This window comes from Sus scrofa, chromosome 2 (assembly GCF_054392235.1).
Source record: "Sus scrofa isolate SSC_HxYL_T2T_F1_AM1 chromosome 2, Sscrofa_HxYL_maternal_Yorkshire_Landrace_v2.0, whole genome shotgun sequence".
Taxonomy (NCBI): Eukaryota; Metazoa; Chordata; class Mammalia; order Artiodactyla; family Suidae; genus Sus; species Sus scrofa.
This window is the reverse complement of record NC_139384.1, coordinates 36,148,382-36,175,362: the sequence shown is the minus strand read 5'-3', so window position 1 is coordinate 36,175,362 and position 26,981 is coordinate 36,148,382. Positions and strand designations below refer to the sequence as shown.

General features: G+C 36.8%; 1 protein-coding gene and 1 long non-coding RNA gene across 5 annotated transcripts in view; one reads left to right on the top strand and one right to left on the bottom strand.

The window, feature by feature from the left end:
• The window catches only part of LOC106509390 (uncharacterized), a 149,537-nt gene extending 123,253 nt beyond the window's left edge, over positions 1-26,284 (top strand). For both annotated transcript variants that reach the window (XR_014837152.1, XR_002341535.2), the window contains 2 exons: positions 17,575-17,741; positions 24,932-26,284. This is a non-coding gene — a long non-coding RNA (uncharacterized LOC106509390). The remainder of the gene's footprint in view (positions 1-17,574; positions 17,742-24,931) is intronic.
• The window catches only part of CCDC34 (coiled-coil domain containing 34), a 37,118-nt gene continuing 19,578 nt past the window's right edge, over positions 9,442-26,981 (bottom strand). Inside the window, exons 3-6 of one of the 3 annotated variants that reach the window (XM_003122907.5) lie at positions 24,047-24,154; positions 12,294-12,452; positions 11,625-11,766; positions 9,442-9,975 (exon numbers count right to left, since the gene is read on the bottom strand). In XM_003122907.5, the coding sequence (XP_003122955.1) occupies positions 9,761-9,975; positions 11,625-11,766; positions 12,294-12,452; positions 24,047-24,154 (624 nt within the window). In that variant the 3' untranslated portion in view covers positions 9,442-9,760. Of the gene's footprint in view, positions 9,976-11,624; positions 11,767-12,292; positions 12,453-13,513; positions 13,615-21,511; positions 21,882-24,046; positions 24,155-26,981 lie in introns of those variants that run through there. The other 2 variants (XR_014837143.1, XM_085011618.1) reach the window with 2 other exon arrangements.

The window sequence follows — 26,981 nt, the reverse complement described above, 5'->3', positions numbered from 1 at the left end:
GCCAATGTTTTTTATTCAAGTCATTGATTTTGAGACTGCAGGTCAAAACTGAGTCTCAGCTTAATTGCTTCCTCCTGGAAGCTTTTCTTGACCTCAACCAAGGTTAGCTTCTTCCTGAGGTACCCTCCTCGCTTGTGCTTTAAGGTACGGACTGGTTTAGCTGTCATCTAGAATGTAAGCTCTAACAGGTTCAAGATGAGGTCAGTCTCCTGGACTGCATTCCCAGAACCTAGTGCAGGGCTACAAATGCAATAAATACTAGTGGGATAATAACACAGAAGGCCTCCTTTATTTCATCTGAAGCTTCAGGCAGCCTTTGATAATACAGAACAGCCAACTCTCCCTTAAAACATCCCTTTGGTACAGTGAGAACACCTCCTTTATATCCTCTTCCCACCTTTCCCATTGTTCTTCCAATAGCTTCTTTCCTTCCTGTTGTTTTTTTCCCCTTTTAGGGCCACACCTGTGGCATATGGAAGTTCTTAGGCTAGGGGTGGAATCGGAGCTGCAGCTGCTGGCCTACACCACAGCCATAGCAATGTGGGATCCAAGCAGAGTCTGTGAGCTACACCACAGCTCACAGCATGGATCTGTAACCCAATGAGCAAGGCCAGGGATCGAACCTGTGTCCTTGTGAATACTAGTTGGATTTGTTTCTGCTGCACCACGACAGGAACTCCTTTCCCTCTTTATGTTCTTATCCCTACATTTTTAAAATTGTAGTTAATATATACTATTATATAAATTACAGGTGTACAATCATTCACAATTTCAAATGTTATACTCCATTTATAGTTATTACAAAATATTTATTATATTCCCCATGTTGTACAATATATTCTTGTAGCTTATTTTATACATAATAGTTTGTATCTCTTAATTCCCTATCCCTATATTTCCCCTTTCCTTCCCTCTCCCCACTGGTTATCACTAGTATGTTCTCTGTATCTGTGAGTCTCCTTTTTCACTAGTTTGTACTGTTTTTTAGGTTCCACATATAAGTGATATTATACAGTATTTGTCTTTCTCTGACTTATTTCACTTAGCATAATGCCCTCCAAGTCCACCCAAGTTGTTGCAAATAGCAAAATTTCACTCTTTTTATGGCTGAGTAGCATTCCATTCTCTCTATATTATATATATATATATATACCACATCTTCTTTATCCATTCATCTGTTGATGGACACTTAGATTGCTTCCATATCTTGGTACTTAGAAAAAATGCTACAATGAACATTGGGGTGCATGTATTCTTCCAAATCAGTATTTTTGGTTTTTTTCAGATACATAACCCAGGAGTGGAATTACTATGTCATATGGTATCTCTATTTTTGTTTGAGAAACTTCCATACTATTTTCCACAGTGGCTTCACCAATTTACATTCCTACCAACAGTGTACAAGGGTTTCTTTTTCTCCAAATCCTTGCCAGTGTTTATTTTTTGTGGGGCTTTGTTTTGTTTTTTGTTTGTTTGTTTTGATAACAGCCACTGACAGATGTATGGTGATATTTCATTGTGGTTTTGAATTTCCATGATGATGAGCGATGCTAAGCATTGTTTCATGCGTGTGTTGGCCATCTGTACTTCCTCTCTAGAGGAATGTTTATTCAGTTCTTCTACCCATTTTTTAATCAGTTTTTTTTTTTTTAATGTTGCGTTGTATAAGCTGTTTATATATGTTGGATATGAACCCCCTCGTCAGTTATAACACTTGCAAATACTGTCTCCCATTTCATAGGTTGTCTTTCCATTTTGTTGAATTTCCTTTGCTATGCAAAATGGTTTATGTCCCATTTGTTTACTTTTGCTTTTATTTCCTTTGTTTTAGGAGAAGGATTTAAAAAAAACTATTGCTATGACTTATGTCAAAGAGTGTTCTGCCTACGTTTCCCCCTAGGAGTTTTATGGTTCCCAGTCTTATATTTAGGTCTTTAATCCACTTTGAGGATTTTTGATATATGCTGTTAGAGAATGTTCTACTTTCATTCTTTTACATGTAACTGTCCAGTTTTCCCAGCACAACTTACTGAGGAGTCTGTCTTTTCTCCATCATATATTCTTGTCTCCTTCGTCATAGATCAACTGACCATAAGTTCCTGGGTTTATTTCTGGGCTATTTTTTTTTTTTTTTCTTTAGGGCCTCACCCAAGGCATATGGAGGTTCCCATGCTAGGGGTCAAATAGGAGCTGTAGCTGCTGGTCTACACCACAGCCACAGCAACTCTAGATCAGAGATGAGTCTGCAACCTACACCATAGTGGATCCTTAACCCACTGATCGAGGCCAGGGATGGAACCTGTATCTCATGGACACTACTTGGGTTCACTTTTGCTGAGCCACAACTGGAATGCCAATATCAGTACTTCTAATCACTCTGTTTCTCCTGGGTTCGGTAACAGGAGACTATCTTTGAGGAATTTGTCTGTTTCTCCTAGGTTATCCATTTTATTGGCCTAAGTTGCCTGTAGTAGTTTCTTATGTTCCTTTGTATTTCTGTGGTGTCAGTTGTTAACATTTAAGCTTTATTGAAGTACAGTTAATTGACAAGGCCGTGATAATTTCTGCTGTACAACAGTGACCCAGCCATATATATACATACACCCATTCTAAGATACTTTTCCCCACATAGATTATCACAGAATACTGGCCAGAGTTCTCTGTGCTATATAGCAGGTCCCCTTTGGCCAATCATTCCTTGTACCTCAGTATGCATATGCCAATAATTTCTCATTTTATTTCTAATTTTATTGATTTTGACTTTCTTCCTTTTTTCTTGATATGTCTGGCTAAAGGTTTATCAATTTTATTCATTGATTTATTCTATTGATCTTTTCTGTTGTTTTCTTATTCATTTCATTTATTTCTGCTCTGATTTTTATGATCTTTCTTTCTACTATCTTTGGGGTTTGCTTGTTCTTTCTCTAGTTGCTTTAGGTGTTAGATTAGGTTATTTCAGATTTTTCTTGTATTGCTATAAACTTCACACTTAGAACTGCTTTTGCTGTGTCCCACAGGTGGAACATGGATGGAGGTGAAATTACTGAGTAGGGAGAGTAGTGGGGTTAGGACAGTAGGGATGTGGTGTTTCTAATCTCACCTCGAAGAATATTAAGAGTTGCAATTTTTTCTGCTTTTTAAATTGCCTGTTTCCTCCAGGTATCTTCCTCTCCTTCCTTTTCTCTTTTACTTTTAAAAGTTTCTAAATGCTGAAATAGATATGGAGAAACTGATTCAGCTTACAGAACCCTGGATGGGCTCCATGTATGGTGACCCCAGGTACCAAGGAGAACAGGGCTTAAGCACTAGCTGAAATGAAACATGGTAAAGTGACAGTGTTTCATAATGAACTATGATACACAGAGCCACTTTCCCAGATGCTACTGGCTTATATTTGTCGGGAAGGTTAGAAGAGTCTTCTCTGATAAATTGAATGGCCTAAGGGGAAGTCTTCCAGGTATTTTGAGGTTCCCTCAACAAGAAAATACACCATCAACTCACGCCCTACCTGTACCCACATAGCTTCCATTCAGTTTTTTTAATGCCCCATTCTTAAATACGAAAAGATAGGAATTCATATTGTGAACATGAATGTCAAGCATTTGAGGATTGAAAAGAGAAAATAAGGGTGGAAAAAGGCACCCAGAGAAACAGAGACAATTAAGAGAAGAAAAAATGGCAATTAATGTTCTTAGAGATAAAGATACTACATCCATAAAATAAGTATAGGATGTTATAAAAAAAGGAACACAGAAAAAAAAGTGCTTGAAATTTATAAAATAGCCATAAAAATTATTCCAAGATTGGAAGATAACATCAAAAAAATCTCACAGAAAGTAGTCCCTCTCACAGTAGGGGGAGAAGGGAGATTGGGGGGGGGGGAACACTTAAAAAATTAAAGAATTGATTTAGGAAGACTAATAATTGCCTTAAAAAAATCCCAGAAAAAGAGAACAGAGGTTAGGGGAAGGAAATTATCAACAAAATAATACAAGTAAAATATCCCTTTGGAGCAAGACCAGAAGGTAGTGAGAAGTGAGGTGAAATGGTTTTCCACCAAAAAAGCCCCTTTTATTACTCTTTGATTTTTAAATTATGTGCATTTACTACCTTAACAAACAATTTAAAAGGAAAAAACAACTTAGTTTCTTACCCCCAAATGTGTACTTATTTTTTCTGTATTCCCTTTTTCTGCTAATATCATCACTAGTCAGCTCCAAAATAGCCCTTTACAAGTTATACTTTGGATGGATTTTTCACACATTTCTTCTCTCTATCCCGACTGGCCTCATCTGATCCTGTCACCTCTTCCTGGAATAGTTGCACAATATCATTATTGCTGGCTCTGTCTCTGGTCTCTACCCACCACCCAGCTCCAACAACTCTGATACTGAAATGCTTTGAAAGGCTTTTCATAACCACAGTGGACTCCTGACAATGCTCTCCTTTTGTAGCCCCACCCCCACCTTCTGAGGTTTACATACCTTGAGGCTTGGAGTTGCTAGGTAGGTTCTTTCCCTAATCACCTTGTTCCCAATGCCACTTCCAAACCTCTTTAAGCTCCTTCCCCCTTCAAAACTCCCAGCTCTTCTGAAGACTTCATCTGACCACAGCAGCCAGTATGTGCTATTTTTGACTCTTGCCTAACACATTTATCCTGGTTCACTGAAATTCTAGCACACAGCTCACCATCTTTCTTTCTATCACTATTTCTATCATAATTCTTGGCAATCTCAACATCCATGTTTAAAAAAAAATCATTCCAATAACTCTGGCCTCTTTTTTTTTTTTTTTTTTTTTGTCTTTTTTTTGCTATTTCTTGGGCCACTCCCGTGGCATATGGAGGTTCCCAGGCTAGGGGTTGAATCAGAGCTGTAGCTGCCAGCCTATGCCAGAGCCACAGCAACGGGGGATCCGAGCCGCTTCCTTCACCACAGCTCACGGCAACGCTGGGTCCTTAACCCACTGAGCAAGGCCAGGGATGGAACCAGAAACCTCATGGTTCCTAGTCGGATTCGTTAACCACTGCGCCACGACGGGAACTCCCTTAAGTTTAATTTCCTCAACTCCATCGATATACTCCATCTGGGTGGTTACTGCCATAGTCATAATCTGGATCTTGTTGTCACCACCTTCTAACTACAAGCTCCTTCTCCAGCTTCCCACAACTATCCCCAACCCAACATTCTGCAACACCACTGGAAACACTCATCAACTGAAGACCTCTCATCACCACCCATCTCTCATCCCTTGTTAAATACCATGCTTCAGAGCTAAAATCACTCCCTTGAAATCATTTTTTCTTCCTCCATCATACTTGCCCTACCTGTTCATCCCTAATTAAGTCTTACTTTGCTCCTAAACCCAAGTAGCTGAACTTTTCTCCAGAAATGGAGAAAAACATCACAGAATCCTGCTAATTGGTCCCATTTTTGGACCAAAAGTATCAGATGGCAAATAACATTGCCCATCAGTCAGTCCCACTAATTTCTCTGGAGAACTTGTCTTCCCCTCTCCAAGATGCTCATTTCTATGACCTTTTCCCTTCCTACCTGCAACCTGATGGCTTGCCTCTCTTTCATGCTTCACTAAGAAACCAGAAGCTATCATACAAGAAATACCCATATAATCCTTCTACGACGAATGTATTAATACAGCTACATCTGAGACTGTACTCCGCACATTCTCTCCTGTTACAAGAAACTGCCTTGCTCCCACATAAGCCGTCATTTTTACTGTTTAAAAATCGCATTCCTAAAACCATCCTTGATTTCTTAAATCTTCAAGTTCTCCTTTTCACCTCGATAATCAGCCTCAGCAGCAACACCTGTTTGATATCACCCACAGCAAAACAAAAATGCCCTTGACCTTATGCCTTCTTCTAGCTCCCACGCCATTTATATTCTCTTCACTCTCCAACTTCTCTCAAGAGTTGTCTTCAGATATGATTTCCACTTTCTTACCCCCCATTCTCTCTTCGACCTCTGGCTACACTTTCATACTAATTTTTCTCATATATATATTACACAGGAGGGATATAGAACATGGTTGTTAGGCTTGGACTTTGAACTCTTAGTTCTTACCAGCTGTTTCCTCTGATTGGCTATCTCTTTTCTCCAGATTTTAGCAGGGCTAGCTCAGCTGCATGTTACCACTCATCCATCTAAAGCAGTGAACCTGTTCCTCTACCCAGTCACTATTTATCCCAATGCGCTGTTTTCTTTATAGCACTAGAGGTAAAGAAATTATTTGTTTACATATTCACTGTTTGTCTCCTATCACTGTCATATAAGATCCCATGAGGGCAGCAGGGACCCTTATTTGCAGCTGAACCTCCTCCAGCATCTAGAATACTAACTGGCATATAGTAGGCATTCAATAAATATATACTGATTTAATTTGAAGAAGATAAAACAACAGTATTCACTCTAGCAGTTACCCCTTTAGCATAGGGGTAAATGAAATCCACCTTAAACACAGATAAGTTAACTTATTTTTGATACATCATCAGCTAAGACTGGTTAACCAAGGTCAGTTATATAATTCAATTATCACTAAAAACACTGTTACTTATCAGAATTATCACCATACAAAAAAGAAACAAACTTGCATTTTTAGGCATTTCCACTTATTATTTTACATTCCCAGGATTAAGTTTCTAAATTAGATAAGCTATTGAACACTGAAAGTAAAATGAGGCACCTTCCAGATAAGTAAAAATAAAGCCAAGATTCAAACACAGTCTTAGGTCTATAGTACCTGTGTTTGGTTTTTTTTTTTTTTAAGGGCCATACCTGCGGCATATGGAGGTTCCCAGGCTAGGGGTCGAATGAGAGCTACAGCTGCTAGCCTACACCACAACCAAGCAATGCCAGATCTGAGCCGCATCTGCGACCTACACCACAGTTCACAGCAACACCAGATCCTTAACCCACTGAGCGAAGCCAGGGATTAAACCTGTGTCCTCACGGACGCTAGTCAAATTCGTTTCTACTAAGCCACAACAGGAATATTTTTTTTTTTTCTTTAGGGTACCTGTGTTCTATCAGATCACAAATTTGCTGACATTATAGGTTAGATCTTTAGGGCAGTTCCAATCAAAGTAGTAGAAGTCAAAGAGTTATTTCTAAAACCTGAATAGACATTTCAAATATTGCTAATACATTTTTTAACACCTATAATAGCAAGTATCTTGACTAAGAAAAACTGATTCAGGTGAAAAACACTAATCTCCTACTAACAGGTGAATGGTTTGGTTTGGAGACATTTGATTAACATGAATGGAATTTTTTTTTTTTTAATTTTAATGAGTTTGGTAGTCAAAATACTGTAAAACCGCATCACGGGGGTATACTGACCCCAGCTTCTTTCCCAGCTACTTCTCACATGTTCATGAGTGTGCTCAGCCTCACAACCATCTAGAAAATTCCTGCTCATTCAACTCAAATGTCACCTCCTCTTCGTAGCCTTTTTAAAATCCCTTCTCAAGCTGAACTATCTCTTATCTATGGTCCCTGATGAACCTTGAACATGATTTTAAGTATAGTGTATTATAGAGCATTTATTCTGTGACATGTTTTCTGGCCAGCCTGTAAATGTTTGCTGAACTGAAGAAATATATCATTCAAATTCCTAAATCAATATGCAAAGCATCTGTCAGAGTAAACGTTCGACTAGTACCAGTCAAACTAATTCATTACCGACTGAATCAAAGATCTTATTAGGATTATGGTTACAGCTAAATGATTACCTAAAAGATTTAATCTGCTGTGTGAAATTGATGATTTTTTAGATATAACAACTATAAGTAAACCCCCCAGGAACACAGGCCTATATACACTTTTTTTTTACACATACAAGTTTATTGCTACCCTAGAGTTCTCCTGTGGAGCACTGGGTTAAGTATCTGTCGTCACTTCAATGGCTCAGGTTGCTACTGTGGCATGGGTTTGATCCCTGTTAGGGGTACAGCCAAAAAAAAAGTTTATTGCTACCCTGGTAAATTCTACATTCTCTCTATATAGGTGAATTTGCTCACATAGAATGATCATCTGAACGTTGCACTGTATCTAAAGAGGTTCTGAGAAAGATTGTCATGGCGTCTAAATCTCACCGTTATTTTGACCTAACAAACACTAATAACTCCTCCCAAACTGTTCTCCACTAAGAAATGAATTTTCCCTAGACTTCTGACAATATGAATACCCTTCAAAGATCCCACTGCTATTTCCTGGGGTTGAGCCACATTACTGTAGGTTAATCACCAGAAACTTGGCAGATGACTAACCCAGCAGAAACATGGAATACATTCCAAATAGGAATAATTTTTAAATGAACTTAGTGAACTTTATATTGCCACAACAAAATTTTCATTTTTTGATGGCCCCCTAAAAAAATGACAGATTTTTAAAATTTAATAAAAAGTGCTGAGTGCTATCTTTAACATGTATTTACTAATCAGACTTTAAATTTCAACTTCAGTAAAACACCACTTAACATTAAAAAATAACGCACCAGAGTTTCCACTATAGGGCAATGGGATCCACAGCATCTCTGGAATGCTGGGCTGCAGGTCTGATCCCTTGCCCAGCACAGTGGGTTAAGGATCTGGAGTTGCCACAGCTGCAGTGTAGGTCACAACTGTGGCTCAAAAGGCCAAAATGAAAAAAAAAAAATAGAAAATAAAAGGCACCCAGGACTTCCCTGGTGGCCTAGCAGTTAAGGATTTGTCATTACCACTGCTATGGCTCAGGAATTTCTGCATGCTATGGCCCTGGCCAAGAAAAAAAATAATGCATTGATATTTCTAATTTCAAAATTAACGACCTAAGTATAATGTTTATTTCTACAAAGTATAGCAAAATATTATTAGTGTCTCAAGATTAATGCATATCAATCTAAGATCAAGAGCCCAAAAGAATGTTTTTTTAATTTTCCTTTCAAAATCCTAACCCTCATTTCTGTTACCAAACATGCCTCCAGTTAGTGATTTAAAAATTCTACAAAGGGAGGAGTTCCCATCATGGCGCAGTGGAAATGAATCTGACTAGGAACAATGAGGTTGAGGGTTCCATCCCTGGCCTCACTCAGTGGGTTAAGGATCCGGCATTGCCATGAGCTGTAGTGCAGGTCACAGATGTGGCTGGGATCTGGTGTTTCTGTGGCTGTGGCATAGGCCGGCAGCAACAGCTCCAATTGGACCCCAAGCCTGGGAACCTCCCTATGCCACAGATATGGCCCTAAAAAGACAAAAAACAAACAAAGAAACTACACAGGGAAAAATATACCAAAAGTCATCAACAAAGACTGTTTTTGATTACTGTGGGATTCTAACCCATTTAGATTCTTCTAAGAATTATCTTGAGGATGCAAATTAAAAATGCTTATTTGAATGACTTAATCTTACTATGTTTATAAACACAAACAACATACAATATGAAAGAACATATGAAAATTACTGGTTTTATTGGTATTATTAGATGGTAGTTTTAATAAAAGCTAAGTACAAACACAATTGTTAGATTATTCAGTCACTTATCCTGGAAAACAATAAATATGCCAAGATCAACCTACAAGCATTTATAAAAATGAAAATTTATAAAATTAATTAATTAACTTTAAGGACTCCATATACAAATGCAAAAATTTGAACTTGTCAATAATCACGTCAAATGTTTAGCTACTGACTAAGGAGTAAAAAACAATTTCTGATTTTAAAATGAAATAGCTCCAAACCAAAGCATGTAATTTCCCACACCCACTATCTTTGTATTCTGCACAGAGTTCCAAGGCAAAGATTACTTCTGGCTTTATGCATTACCAGAGAGGATGACCTGTGTGGCTGGCTTATCACAGGCCTTTTAGTCTTCTTTCCTGATAGATCCTTTGCTTCTTTGGAAGGAGGCACAGGGATTGGCTTCCATGGAATTGGGTTATAAAAAGCTGGTTCTGGATAAGAATTTCCACTGTAAAAACCTAAAATTATTAAAAAATCCAAACAAAACAAGAAAACTCCTTGAGATCAAAAAAACTACGTATTTTAAAATTCCTAAAAAAATGTTAAAATATTAAAAGGGCCAAAATATCATAGATTAACCAATTTGACCCCTTTAAAACTTGAACTCTCAAATATTTTCCAACAAGTAACACTTTTTGAATACTGTAAATTTTTCAGTAAAAAGTAAAATATAAATAATTATAAACATTCAAAGAACATTAAAGTATATAAAACATATGTAAAATTTCTAAGAAATTAATTTTAGAACCCTTAAAATAAAGAAAATCTTCATTTTCTTAATGCAGTCTGGGAGACCACTGAACACAGACATTAAAGTTTATAGAAAAAAATGTATGTTGCATATGTAGCTAAAGTGAACCAAGATTCTTGTTTAAAACCACTGAAGTTCTAAATCACTGTTACTCAAATTAGGAGTTCCCTTGGTGGCTCAGTGGTTAATGAACCCGACCAGGATCCATGAGGATGTGGGTTTGATCCCTGGCCTCGCTCAGTGGGTTAAGGATCTGGCACTGCTGTGAGCTCTGGTGTAAGCCTGCAGCTGCAGCTCCTATTCACCCCCTAGCCTGGAAACCTCCATATGCTACGGGTGTGGTTCTAAAAAATAAATAAATAAATCACTGTTACTCAAATTAATGAGATTTCATAATATCACTATAATTTTGATTAACAGTGGTAGAGCATTTGCAGATAAACATATGTTTATTAGAATAAAATGCAATAAAAACTACTAAAATAATCTATTATTTCAGCAATTAATTTCTAGTCAATCTGTAGAGTCCACCTAAGTTTTAACTTTTACTATCCAATCGTTTGGCTAGAACCACTGCCTATTACTCTTATTTCAAGCAAGAAAGAAAAAAAAAAGCATCCTATGCTCAGTAGCTGTAATGGATGACCTTTGTGACATGCAGGAGAGGCCTAAATCCTGACAGCAGGAATGTGTCATTCAGACACTAGCAACCTACTTTGACTGCAGAGATATGTCAACACACACTTCACCAAGATGGTCAAAACAAAGTCTGGAATATGTTCTATTGTGTGAACAAAACAGAATGGGAGTATTTTTAATAATAAATCACTTAAACAAGTGAAGGCAGCTGTCAGCAAGGTATGAGCTTCCAACAAGAAGGACAAAGAAAAACATGCATTGCTATTTATAATGGGACCAAGCCTAAAGGCCAACCCGCTTTTGCCTGCTTCATATGCTGTCTAGTATCCCAAAATGCAAAAAGAATGTGCCAAAGACATGGTGGCCTCTGTCTCAGAGAGGGTTAGAAAGAGGGGAAGAAAATGACCCCTTAAGTATGTTCTGATGAAGGCTTTAAAATCCAAGGAATGTAAGAAAATTTTACTTGTTTCTCAATGTTAGAAATTATTACTTTGCAGTTTTGCCACTACTGCCTTTAAAAATGTATCTGATTTTAGAGAATGACAACAAATTTGTAGTATCTCCACAGGAACATAGCATGTTATAATCTTCCAGAAAATAGTAATTTGAAAGAAAAATGATTTTTACACATTTCTATTTCTGTCAAAAGGAAACATAATGTATAATATTTGCTCCTGTAAGCCATATTTATGTAAGCCACATAACATAAAAACCAACCTGTAAGTTTTCCATTGGCATAACCATAGCTCTTTGCAGCTGGACGAGGTTTATTTTTTGCATTTTCCAACCATTCCTTAAACTTTTTTTCTGCTATTTCCTTTTTTTCCTGTAATTCAGCTTGCCGCTGTTTTTCTTTTTCCTTAAAATGACAAGACCAAAGAATCTCCAGGGATATTCTGTAACTAAAAATTCTATTCAAATTCTACTGATTCTTTTCCCCAGTACCTCCCCATCCCAATGGCTTACTGATCATAAACATTGAATCATATTACTATAATTAGCAAAATGTAACATGATCAGGGGTGTGACATGAAGGTGGCTGCCTCTAAACAAGAGGACATGAACTCTAGACAAAAAAAGTAATTTGCTGTTTTGAAATAGAATAGTGATTTATAAAACATTCCATAAATGTACATATTTAAAAGCATAAACATCAGATGGAACCTAAGTGAAAAAAATATCCAGAGGCTTATTAATATTTCTCAACCTAAGAAAACCAAAAATGTATATTCATTTCTGAAGCTTAATCACAGTATAACAAGTAGGGATAGCTTCATGTAGTTATGTTATGCTAAGATAGTGGCAATTTTCTATTTTTATGCAATATAGCTGGCACACATAAACATCAAAGCCATATACTCCAAGTGATCACTTTAGTAAAAATACCTTTTCTTTCTTCTTCTTCTCACATTCTTCAGCATTTTTTTTCTTTAACCATTCTTGATATTTTTCTTTTGCTTTTTCTTGCAAATGTTCTTTCTCCAGTTCCTTTGCTGCTTTTTCCTCCATTTCCTTATTAATTTTTTGTTCCCTTTCTTTTCTTTTCTTAAATAAAAATGAAGGAATTTTAATTGGAATATCTACAATTATCCTCCTACAAGGAAGGAGTATTATACCGTAATTTTCTAAACTTCAACTTTTTATTATATAGGTGATAACACAGCAGTTGACACAATGTGACTTATGAAATAATATAACTAACATACCTACAATTACCTGATCGATTTTAGTCTACTATCTCCAGTATATGTTTTATGATGGCCTAACAAAGCTCTTGCTTGATCAAGTATATTGAGATTGAGACAGTGTTGAGTAAACAGTAGGTATTCCATGAAAACTTGTTGAATGAGTTAATGAAAAGAAATTACAACCTGTAATTCTGTTCACTGCCCTAAACCTTAGTATTTTTAATGGATGTTTACCCTCACTCTAAAATAGGAACCACATATTTACACATTTCCCAGACAACTTGCCAATGTGAATGCTTGGATAAATCTTCACCATCAAAGAGTTACAGAGGATAAACAAATAATGTTTTGGCCTATTAAGTAGTGCTATAAGGGCACATACAGAGAAATCTCTGGCTCTGTGATTCTTATAAGTCTTACATGGACCAGGGGTTGGAAAACTAAGGCCTGCAAGCCAAATATGGTCCATCGACCACTTGAATTTGTAAATAAAGTTTTATAGAAACGTTGCCGCACACATTTATTGTCTGACTGCTTTTCAACCACAATGGCAAGGTTAAATTGTGGCAACAGAGATTGTATGGTCCGCAAAGCCTAAAATATTTATATAGCCCTCTGTAAGAAAATTTGACACAAACTGTAAATCAAAATTTTTTTCCATTTTTTTTTTCAAAAAATAATCTATCAACACAGCTAAATTCTAAATAACCAATGACACAGTTAGCTTTCTTTATCAAAGGTTAAGAAAATAATCTGCAAGGCATAAATTTTATGTAATACACATGCCATATATATCACCCTTCATGGAACAAAGAAATATGAGCCAAGATGGGAAAATTCTTCCCCTGAAAGCATCTTACAGAATACTTTATATAAGCAATTCCCATAAGATCCAAGTAACAAACACCAGTTACATACAACATATGTCCAGCGCTGTGCAGGAAAAGGCAGGTCTTAAAAATCAAAGCCAGTGTCGTTTCCCAAGTTGCTGTATTTCCTTCTGGTGAGGCAGCCAATAGCTGCCAAAAGAAATCCTTTCTTGCTGAAAACTGAACATCCTTTGAAATAATACTTGAATTTAACTACTTCCTACAGTCAGAAAATCCACAAGATTAAATAGGATCTTGGAGAATATCTCACTCTATCTCTGTCTGACTCATGAGACTCCCCACAAGCTCATCAACGGGAATCATTCTACACTGTTTTCAGCTACATATTCGGTGCTAACTCTGCCTGTTACTATTCTGTACACTTTATATGTATGTTCTGTGTCAATTAATTCTTACAACCACGAAATGAGAAAGATACTATTAAGATCTTATCTAACAGATGAGGAAGCTAAGGCACAAAGAAGTTAAGTATTTTGCTCAAGGTCACACAGATTGGTAAGTGGCAAATGACTACAGATCTCTCATACATATGAGAGAATGTTGAAAACAATTTTTTGCCAATAGATTCAATTTAATTTAAAAATACACCACTTTCCAAAACCGAGTGAAGAAGAAATAGGCCTCCAAGAGTTTAACTGGTATATTCTATTACATATTTAAGGAAGAAATAATACCAAATAGTACATGAATCATTTTAGAAAACAGAGAAAAAGAGAACACATCCGAGCTTATTTTAAAATAACAGTATTTCTCTGATATGAAAACCAAGTATGAAAGTATAAGATAATTTTAGGAATAAGATAACTGCTCTCATCATTAACATGAAAACATGATACATTTAACAAAAGATGAATGATACCCCTATACACTGAAAACCAAAAAAAAAAAGAGGTAAATTAAATATGACATTAATAAAAAGAAAAACCATGTTTATAGATTTGTAATTTGATATTAAGACAGCAATCTTCTCCAGAATGATCCATGTACTTAATGCAATATCAATAGTATCAGGCACTATTCCAGCAACTATGATAGGGGAAATTGATAAGCTAATTCTAAACTGTACATGGAAAGATGCAGAGCAACTAAAATAATATTGAAATAGATGAAAAAAGATGGAGGACTTACACTATTTTATTTGAAGAATCATATGTTCAAGAATTACTGTACAAAGCTACAGTAACCAGCTATGTAGTACTAATATAGGACATAGATCAATAGAACAGAATCTAGAAATAGACCCAGACATATATGGTCAACTGATTTTAAATAGAAGTGCTAATAAGGTAAGTGAATAGGGAAAATATTATCTTTCCAACACATGGTGTTGGAACAACTGGATATCCATATGCAAAAGAAAAATGAACCTTGACCCTTAACACATACCAATATTAAACTAACTCAAACATTCAGGTAAAAGGTGATGTTATAAAATTTCTAAAAGAAAACAATGGAGAATATTTTTACAACCTTGGCATAGGCAACCATTTATATAGAGCACAAAATCCACAAACTATAAAGGAAAAAACAGAAATATGGGACTTAACCAAAATTTAAAATGTCTGCTCCTTAAAACATGCCATTAAAAATTAAATGGGAGGGGAGTTCCTGTCGTGGTGCAGTGGTTAACGAATCCGACTAGGAACCATGAGGTTGCAGGTTCGGTCCCTGCCCTTGCTCAGTGGGTTAACGATCTGGCGTTGCCGTGAGCTGTGGTATAGGCTGCAGACGCAGCTCGGATCCCGCCTTGCTGTGGCTCTGGCATAGGCCAGTGGCTACAGCTCCGATTCAACCCCTAGCCTGGGAACCTCCATATGCCACGGGAGCGGCCCAAGAAATGTCAAAAAGACCAAAAAAAAAAAAAAATTAAATGGGAGGAAATATTTATAATACATATGTTACAGGACTTAAAGGAGTATATAAAGAACTCTTACAACTTACAATTAAGACATACAATCCTTCCACAAAATGGGCAAAAATTTAAATACAAAACTAAATAATAACAAAAGAGCCCTAGGAGATGCAGAATGGCGAATAATGCTGTATGACTGAATTGCATCCTACCAAAATTCATATGTTGAAGCCCTAAATCTCCAAGTAACTTTATTCTGAGATAGGCTTTGTAAAGAGGTAATTAAGGTCATGAGGGTAGAGCCCTAATCCAAAATGACCAGTGTCCTTAGAAGAGGAGGAGGAGACATCAGGGATGGGACAGAGAAAAGGTCACGTGAGGGTATGGCAAGAAGGCAGTCGCTAGCAATTCAAAGAGAGGCCACCAGAGAGACCAAACCTTGTGGACACCTTTGCTTTGGACTGTTTCTATCGTTTAAGGCACTTAGTCTGTGATATATTGTTATGGCAGCCCTGGTAGACTAATAGAATAAACTTATGAAAAGAGGCTGAATATCATTAGAGCTCAGAAAAAAATGAAAATTAAAACAGTGACATACTACTACACACTTAATTGAACAATTAAGATGAAAAAGGCTGACAATCTGGTAAGGATGTAGTGCACTTGGAACTTTCACAGAATAGGGGTAGGAATGTAAAACGGCACAAGTACTTTATAAGAAATTGACAAACTGTTTTTTAAAGTTAAACACATATTTACCACACAACTCAGAAATTCGGTCCCTGGGCATCTACCCAAGAGAAATGAAAAACGAGTGTCCACAAAAAGACTTGTATGTAAGTGGTCAGAGAATTTTAGTCATAGTATTCCAAAACTGGAAACAAGTCAACTATCCATCAACCAGTGAATGGATAAACAATTTGTGGTATTCCATAAAATGGAATACTATTCAGTAATAAAAAGGAAAAATCTTTATGGTCACACAGCAGCAAATTTTTAAAGTAAAAGCCTAATACAAAGGAACATATATATATATATATATATATATATATATATATATATATATAAAGAAATTCTAGGAAAGGCGAATTGAATCTACAGGGTCAGAATGCAGACTAATGGCTTTCTTGGAGCTGGGGTTAGTGGGGGGTGGGCAGCAGGGCTTGAATACAAAGGGGCACAAGGGAACTTTTGGAGTGAAGGAAATATTCTCTATCTTGACTGTGATGCTGGTTGTACAGGAACATAAGCTTGTGAAACCTCATCAAAGTTAAAATAGGTGTATTTTATCATATGCCAATTATAGCTCAATGAAGTTGATTTTAAAATATCAACCAGGAGAGTTCCCGTCATGGCGCAGTGGTTAACGAATCCGACTAGGAACCATGAGGTTGCGGGTTCGGTCCCTGGCCTTGCTCAGTGGGTTAAGGTTCTGGTGTTGCCGTGAGCTGTGGTGTAGGTCGCAGACGTGGCTTGGATCCCACGTTGCTGTGGCTCTGGCATAGGCTGGCAGCTACAGCTCCGATTCGACCCCTAGCCTGGGAACCTCCATATGCCACGGGAGTGGCCCAAGAAATGGCAAAAAGACAAAAATAAATAAATAAATAAAATATCAACCAGGCTCTATGTAGCAGTTAAACTACAGAAGAAAGAATGGAATGCCCTTAGTTAGCAAAAGGAGAACAGAGCAGCCACCCAGAGGTACTCAGAATAACCAACCGCTAAGTAGCTTTAGATTTTCTGGCATTCCAGTTCTATACCACACAGAGCACAACAATAAATCTTTTTTTTTTTCTTTTTTCCTAAGATGTTCCCCTGAGAGAAACTTTATTTATTGCAACTAAAGGAAAATAACAAAACGGACTACTCAAAGTTCCTGAATTTCTATTTTGGTTCCTTCAATAGAACATGGCACATATTAAAAGTATTGAATGCATGAATGATGCACCAATAAAAGTGTTATCAATCACATGCTTTCTTGATTGCAATTACTTTTTAACACTAAAAAGTAATTTCTAGGTTGAGAATTAAAAATAATTCTATTTTTAAATAGTTTCAACACTAAAAGCAAAATGCCCTTTTATAAAATATGTGGAGTTTGCATGGCAACACAAATGTCAGAGTGCTAGATGAGATAAGCCATTTATTTGAAAAGGATTTAACAATTCACAGTCACAATATAAGAAACTAGCTTTGCTAATGGATACACAAATTCTTTTTGTCTGATTTTTTGATAGAACACAGTGAAAATGACTTAGAGAAAATAATGCCACAGATACAGCTAAAACGTGAATGAAGCTGGAGGCAGCAGAGGACCACACACCATGAAATGTAAACAGAGGAGAAAAAAGCTCCATGCCAGACAGGAAGAGAAGAACCAGAAGAGCAGTCTTTACAAATAGAGGTAAATGTAACCAAGATTGAAGTAAGAAATCTGATAGGTCCTAAAAAAAAAAAAAATGAGTGATCAATTATTCCTTAGCATGCACAAGAATTCTGCAGAATAAGTACATTTAATTTCTCAGGGTTCATTTTTAAACTCTTCTCAAACTTATGGAATCTTGCTTTCAATAATTAGTGATTTATGTCAGGGCAAGCCACTTCCCTCCAAAAGAAAGAAAATTTTTCTCAAATAATTGGATTAGGCCTACTGCCACTAATTAAAACAGAGAATATATCATCTCTACATTCTTAGACAAACAAAAACTATGTTTGATTGGCATGGTAAAATGAGCTTAATGGAGCTAGAAGATAAGAGAAGCTTTTAGGGGAGAGAGCATACTATTCAATACATGCAAAACTACTTTATTTTATAGTTATAAATTTCAAAAAAGGATCACTCAGAGTTTGGCACTGGCCACACAGGCTTATTTTGATTTTGGCATTTATTCACAAAAGAACTCTTTTTGTTGTATTATGGGATGTAGTAAACTTGAAAAAATAATAACTTATTCTGAAGTAAAGAACAGATATACTTATGGTTATAATACATACATGTCTAGCCGATTTCCTTCTTAAAATACCTGGGTGAAGAAAGCCATGCCATCTTCAACTTACTGGAATTATTTTACTAGGTACTCTTACTAGTACCACTAAGTGTTCAAAAATAGTAATAAAAAAATCAGAAATAATTTAGAGTTTCTTACTCTATCCTCAAGGGAAGAGTAGCCCCCTAGGATTTTGGACTTTCTCAGGCTTCCCTGGGATCAAGAGAGATTGAAGACTTCTCTGAACCTGCAACAGATAAAGCAGTTCAGGACTCCAGTTGAAGGTATGGAGCAAAGGAGTCCCAATCCTCATTCTCAAAATTCTTAGCTATTTCCTCAATGTTGTAGAGAGAATCTGGAGACAAGATGGCAGAGTAGAAGGACTTAAGCTCACCTCCTCCCATGAGAACACCAAATTCACAACTGCTGAACAGCCATCAATAAAAACACTGGAACCTACCAAAAAAGATATTCTATATCCAAAGGCTAGACATCACACTGAGATGGCAGGAGGGGTGCATTCATGATATAATCAAATCACATACCCCACCCCCTTGGGGTGGGTGACTCAACAAACTGGAGAATAATTATATTACAGAAGTTCTCCCACATGACTGAGAGTTCTGAGCCCCATGTCAGACTCCTCAGTCTGGGGGTCTGGCATCAGTAAGAGTAGCCCCAAAGCATTTGGCTTTGAAGGCCAGCCAGGGGGCTGAGTGGAGGATGGGACAGAGCCTCCACTCTTGAAGAGGGCACACAAGGTCTTGCACATACTGAATCCCAGAGCAAAAGCAATGCTCCAGAGGAGCCTGGGCCAGACCTACCTGCTGGTCTTGGAGGGTCTCCTGGGGAGGCAAAGTGTAGCTGCACCTCTCTCTTGGAACATAAAAGCTCATGGTGAACATATCCAGGCATATTTATCTGAAGGCTAACATTTTGCTTGGAACATTAGCACTAAGACCTGGCCCCACTCAAAAGGCTCTAAGCTCCAGTACTGGGATGCCTCAGGCCAAACAACCAACATGACAGGAATACAGCCCCACCACTCAACCGGCAGGTTGGCTTAAGATTTTCTGAGCCCACAGCCACCTCTAGATATGCCCCTTGATACCATCATCAGAGGGTTTGGATCCAACTCCACCCATGAGTGGGCAGACACCATAAGGAAGGATACTGCGATCCTGCAGCCTGCAGAACTGAGTCTGCAAACACAGGTCAGATCCTACTCTGGGATTAGCTGGTCCCTGGCCCTTGGGTGACTAGAAGGGATTGTATTGCTGGGACACATAAGACATCTACAGAAGGCCACTTCTCCAAGGTCAAGAAACCTAACTAAGCTACTACATACATTAAAAAAAAAAAAAAAAACAAAGAGAAGTTTAAACAAAATGAGATGGCACAGGAATATATTCCAGATGAGGGAACTAAGTGAAGTGGAAATAAGCAATCTACCCAAGAAAGAGTTCTGAGTAATGATTATAAAGATGATCCAAGAACTTGGGAAAGAATGGAGGCACAGAGTAAGAAGTTTTTAACAAAGAGAAAAGAACTAAACAGAGTTGAAGAATATAATAAATTAAAAATGCACTAGAAGGAATAGCAGAATAAGGCATAAGAAAAGGTAAGTGAGCTGGAAGACAGTGGAGGAAATCACTGCCTTGGCACAGAATAAAAAGAATGAAAAGAAACAAAGACAGTTTAAGAGACCTCAAACACATCAACAATCACATGATAGGGGTCCCAGAAGGATAAGAGGGAGAGAAAGGGCCTGAGAAGATATTTGAAGAAATAATAGCTGAATATATCCCTAACATGGGAAAGTAAGCACTCACCCAAGTCCAGGAAGCACAGAGTACCATACAGAATCAATCCAAGGAGGACCACCCAAGATACAAAGTAATCAAATGGACAAAAATTAAGATAAAATGTTAAAAGCAACAAATAATATACAAGGAAACCCTCAGGAGGTTATTCAGCTGCAACTCTGAACGCCAGAAGGGAGTGGCATGATATAAAGTGATGAAGGGGAAAAACCTGTAACCAAGAATACTCTACCCAGCAAGGCTTGTGTCAGATTTGACAGAGAAATCAAAAGCTTTAGAGGCAAGCAAAAGCTAAAAAATTTAGCACCCCCAAACTAGCTTTACAACAAATGCTAAAAGAACGCCTCTGGTTGGACAAGAAAAAGCTAAAAGTATAAACCAGAAAATTAGGAAACAGGAAAGTTCATCAGTAAAGCAAACATATAGTAAAGGTAGGAAACCATCCTCACACAAGTATGATATCTAAACCAATAACTGTGACAGGAGGACTGTTCCAATGCATGCTATTTGAAATACACTTGAAATTAAGATATATATATGTTCTGCTATATCAAAACTATATATTGAAACCTCATGGTAACCAAAAAACAAAAATCTATAATATACACACAAATTCAAAAAAGGAATCCAAACAAAACACTAAAGACAGTCATCAAATTGCAAGAGAAAAAGAACAAAAGAGGAAAAGAAGAAATAAGACCTGCAAAACAAATCCAAAACAATTAACAAATAGGCAATAAAACCATACATATTGATAATTACCTTAAATGAAAAAAGGACTAAATGCTTCAACCAAATGACATAGATTGGTTGAATACAAAAACAAGCCCCATATATATGCTGTCTACAAGAAACCCACTTCAGATTCAGACACACATACAGACTGAAAGTGAGGGGATGGAAAAAGGTATTCTCAAAAGAAAAATGAAGTAACAATATTCATATCAGACACAATACTCTTTAAAGACTATTACAAGAGATAAAGAAGGACACTATGTAATGATCAGGGATCAATCCAAGAAGACATAACAATTATAAATATGCCCCCCAACAAAGGAGCAACTCATTATATAAGGCAAATGTTAACAGACATAAACTAACACATTTTAAGTTAATTATACTCCAATAAAAAAAAAGTTTTAATGTTAACAGACATAAAACAAATTGACAGTAACACAATAATACTGGGGGACTTTAACACCCCACTTACATCAATGGACAGATCATCCAGACAGAGAATCATGGACAGATCATCCAGACAGAGAATCAATAAGGAAACACTGACCTTAAATGACACATTAGACCAGATGAAATTAATTGACATGTATAGCACATTTCACCCAAAAGCAGCAGAATACATATTCTTTTGAAGTGCAGATAGAACATTCTCACATGCTGGGCCACAAAGCAAGCCTCAGTTAATTTAAGAATTGTATCAAGCATCTTTTCTGACCATAACACTATGAAACTAGAAATCGACTACCAAAAAAACCCTGCAAAAACCCAGAATCACATGGAGGCTAAATAATATGCTACTAAAAAAACATGGATCACTGAAGAAGTCAAGGAGGAAATCAAAAAAATACCTAGAGACAATGAAAAAAAAAAAAAAAAACCACTATGATCCAAAACCTATGGGACGCAGCAAAAGCAGTTCTAAGAGGGAAATTTATAACAGTACAGGCTTACCTCAAGATGTAAGAAAAGTCTCAAACAACCTTACACCTAAAGCAACTAGAGAAGGAAGAAGAAACAAAACCCGAAGTTAGTAAAAGGAAAGAAATCATAAAGAGCAGAGCAAAAATAAGTGCTCTTTTCTCTACCACACTCAGAGAAAAAAAGAGGGCCCAAATCAATAAAGTTAGAAATGAAAAAAGTTACAAAACAATACAGAAAAACAAAGGACCATAAGAGACTACCACAAGCAATTAATTATATGCCAATAAAATGGACAACCTAGAAGAAATGGACAAATCTTAGAAAGGTACCATATCCCAAAAATGAACCACAAAGAAATATAAAATATGAACAGACCAATTACAAGTATTGAAATTGAATCCGTGCTTAAAAAACTTCCAACAAAAGTCCAAAATCTGATGGCTTCACAGAAATAATTTAAAACTTTTGTCTTATAATTTAAATATTTAACAGAATTCATAAAAATATTTATAAAAGCAGTAGCATTCTAAATATGTAAAAAATCACATCAGAAAACAAACTGACAATAAAATAAGTATTTTTAAAATTTCTAACTTGTGATCTAATACAAGAATGTATCAGAATTGAAAGGAAGATAATATATTTATTCATTCACTCATTTACTCCAAAAACACATATTACACAGCATTATATTAGATATTTTAACTTATAAGAAGTAATATAGGAATCCCCTGGTGGCTCATGGGGTTAAGGATCTGGTGTTGTCACAGCTGTGGCTCTGATTATGGCTGTGGCCTGGGTTAGATCCATGGCTGGAGAACTTCCCCATGCTGTGGGTGCAGCCAAAAAAAAAAAAAGTAACATAAATAACTCCTACCCTTTAGTGTCTTAAAATTACCAAGGAAGTGAAGGCATTTGCAAAACACAAAATAGCAACAAAATATATAGATAATACAAGATAGTATATGATATAGTGATATAAATTAAACCAGAGAAGAAAAGAGTTTCCAGCATGTGATCAGCAAATGCTTCATGTAGGAAATATTTTTATGTTGGATAATAAAAGGAAAGAAAGGGTAAAAAGTGTGATGAGATCCCATGCTGAAGAAATATCATATATATATTTTAAAAAAAGGATGTGAGAAACAGAATGGAAATGTTCTTAAAACTTCTCACAAACACATATTCCTGGGGGCTGGGGAGTATAGTCCAAAGCCCAAGATTTCTTTGAAATCTACTGTGTATCTTAAAAATATTAAAATTTATGTTCTACTCCATTAAATAGCTGTGCTTCCTATAATATAAAAATATTTTTCTTTTCAAAATTTTCCAGCAAAACTAATAGTCCAAGAAGATGGGCTATGCTTATCCTAAGTGTCCTCCCCAAAGATGCCAATAAGAAGTCAACAGCACAAAATGAAGTGCAGCACGAACGTAAGGAGCCAGAGCTCAGAGAACAGAAAGTCTTTATTCAGAGGACAGTGGGGAATCAGGAAAGATATATTTCCAACTGAGGAATGACATTTGACTTTTTGGCAAGATTAGTCTGGCAGGGATACAGAGGATAAAGTCACATTTGGGTGCATTTTTATGCATCGTGTACTGATCTAGCTGCTGGATAACTGAACAAGAGGCAAAAATCCCTGCCTTTATGGGGCTTACATTCCTATTTTGGAAAGTAAACATAAATAAGCTGAAAAAATGTAATGAGACCAGACAAGAAGATACCACAAACAGGAGAGTGGTGATTGTAAAGGAAAGGCAGGGATGACCAGAAACAAGAGAAAATTGTGTTCATGACTAGGTGACTCAGATTTTAGTCACCTAGGTGACTAAACTAGGTGACTAAACTAGGTGACACCAATTTTAGAAATCAAGGAATTAGGATGATGGTTCTCTCAGAGAATGGATAAAAGTGGGCTGTTTGAGATTGCAGTCCCAGAGGTGCCTGCCTACTAACCTAACAGATGGAAATCCAAGACTTGCGGAGGTCAAGTCTAGACATGTAGACTTCCTGACTACCTACCTGCAGCTGTATATGAGCGGAAGCTACATGAGGGAAAAAGAGAAAAAGCAAACAGCAAAGGACCTGATAAATGTCCATGAGGGGAGGGAAAAAATCAGGTCTGAGAAGAAAGAACGTTAGAGAAACTGAGAAAAACCTAGGTAATGACGAGGAGTAACAGGGAGAAGACTGCTAAGAAGATGTTAGTCTGTGTGTGCACTTTCTCTCCCCTTACCTGTTCATTCTTTTTCTGAACCCATTCCTTGTGCTTTTCTTCAGCAATTATCTTTCTCTTTTCACGTTCTTCCACTTCTTTCTTTTTTTCTAGCTGTTGATTTAATTCCTGTGGATTTTATTCAAACAAAAGGCAACATTTAATAGAAGTACTCAAATCACATATTTTTTTAGGTCTGAGGTGAACCAAATTAAACAAAAATATAGTTTCCTTTATAGAAAATATACCATTAGTGACAATAACTAGCTTAAGTAACTAGTCTATGATGAAAAGAAAGCATTGGTAAAAAAGTATAAGACATTTTTTAGAAATGCAAATAATTGCTTGGCAGAAAAACACTAGTTTCTTAGACTAAACTTCAGCTAAATTACCCTCATTGAAATCAACTTTCCCACACATAAATTTGGCATTACTGTACACTATTGGCAGACGCTCAAGAGAACTGCAACTTTTTTACAGTTATAAAAAAAAGCTTCTAGATTCTTGATGAAGATAAAGGATAGGAATTAAATAATCCCTAAATTAAACTTTTAATTCAAGAGTTACACCAAAGAAGAAAAGTAAAGAAGCCATTCAATTTTCTGTAGGAAAAAAAAAAAGGATCCAGATTTTTCTTCACTGATTTTATAGCTGCTGGAGTGTAAAACAAAACCACATTCATATCCCAGATTATTTAACTGCCTTGCTGTCACTCGAATCTACACGTTTGGGCATTTCCTCAGGAGAAAGAATGTGGAAAGTATGGCCAAATAAAACTACAAGCTGAATGCCACCACTCTGTCACTCATCAGTTAAATTACTGCATTAGTTGAGAATGCTGTTCAAAGTAGACTTCTAGGACTCTACTACCATTAATTACTGGTTATTTTTCTTCTCTCTCCTTAGATACCAACAACTGGATACTTTAATACGTCTTCCACTGGACCTCACTCCTTATCCCCATACCTCCCTTTCCCAAAAACCTACCTACCTGAGCATGGGTGGGAGTAGGAAGGACAATTTTTCAACTCTCAGATAATTCCAATGTGTTAAAGGAAATGAACGTAAAACCTGTCACCAAGAACAAGTGGCCTCAGGATACCCGTCTTCCACGACCTCTCATACTAAAATTCTGCTCCACAGAAAGCAGCTGCCCTCACTCATTTGGAGTCTTCCAATCTTTAAACATTATGCTCCCCCCATTCCCCCAAAGGAAAATATTCATCTTGGTTTCAAAAGGATTCTTCATTACCTCTGTAGCTACTATTCCATGATTATTCACTTCATATTTTGTTTTTATGGAATACCTACTATAAAGATAGTAAGAACTGAGATGCAGGGATGAAATTCCAGAAGTCTCTGAGCTAATCTGATTCTGTACACACCAAAAGAACTAAGTACTACACTGTGTGTTACTGTGTAGAATAGGAGTTTAGGAAAGAGAAGGGAAGAGGAGGTGAGGGGAGAAAGAGTACAGTCCATAGTTATAAAAACTGAGCACCATGAGAAGAGAATAACAAGGAGATGGCTTAACTAGAAGGGAGAAACTGGGAGAGGTGGGGTGACCAGAAAATTAGAGTGTGGTACTAACTAGATGGAAAATGGTCTTTTGAGACAGGCAGAGCAAATTAAACACTATAAAACAGGAATACATAGCAAAGGGGATGATTTAAAACTCTTTCCTTTTTTTTTTTTTTTTTTTTGTCTTTTGTCTTTTAAGGGCATATGGAGGTTCCCAGGCTAAGGGTCTAATTGGAGCTACAGCTGCTGGCCTACGCCAGAGCCACAGCAACGCAGGATCCGAGCCATGTCTGTGACCTACACCACAGCTCATGGCACCACCGGATACTTAATCCACTGAGCAAGGCCAGGGATTGAACCTGCAGCCTCATAGTTCCTGGTCAGATTCGTTTCCACTGTGTCACTATGGGAACTCCTGATTTAAAACTCTTGATTCTAAAGGTTGAAGACTGCATTTGAAGGGATCAAATCTATTCTGAGAGAGATTGACTAGGAGGTTACCATAGTATATGAGTTGGAATCCAAAAGTCTGGATTTGTATTAAGAAAAAAGGCAGAGTGTGTGTGTGTGTGTGTACGACAAGTTAGATACAGATTTGAAAACCATATTTTCCAAAGTAGTCCTAAATTTTTTTGTCAAGAAAAGTAATTATTTAAATATATAACTAAAGATATGACTGATTACATTTTGTACCCTTTTAAGATTCTTCATATAATTAAACGCAGAAGCCAAAAAAAATCAGACTTTATATTCTTATTTTATGGTTCACAGATTTTAGTTAATGTTGATTTAAGAGTTAAAGATGAAAGAAGGGTCAAAAAAATACTTAGAAAATGCCACCACTGACCCAAACAGTATTCTAATCTCACAATGTCTGTTCAAGTAATTTTTGCTACTTCACAATTTACATCACGTTCTGAGATATAACCCTCCCTTCCAAGGCTGGGCCCTTTCAAAATTTCCCATCCTGAATGTCTCCATCTGTTCACCACCACAGCAAGCCTCTTCCAGACTCAGCTGGAGTCTTCTCTCACAAGGCCCCTATGTCGTCTTCTGGTAGACCACTGAATTTCAACAGAATTACAGCTATTTTCCCACAGAGTAAACACTTGATTATAGAAAACCAAAATCCAAAGAGGATCCTAAACATGCACTTTTTATTTCAATAGCTTTTGCCGACTTTCAAAGAATGTTTTACCACTAAAGGTAATAATCAGAAAAATTGAGTTTCTGAGTTGGACCAACTCTATCTCCTGTCCTATTCCTTCATTAAGGGCTAATGAATGAAATGGCCAAAGGAAGGATGGGGGGGGGGGGAAGCGCCTGGATTATTCACAAATTAGATAATTTTTATGGTTCAGAACAGAATGTACTGAAATGTTAAAGTAAATGTTTAAAATTAGCCAGAAGCCATAGAGAATTTAAGGCAGTCCAC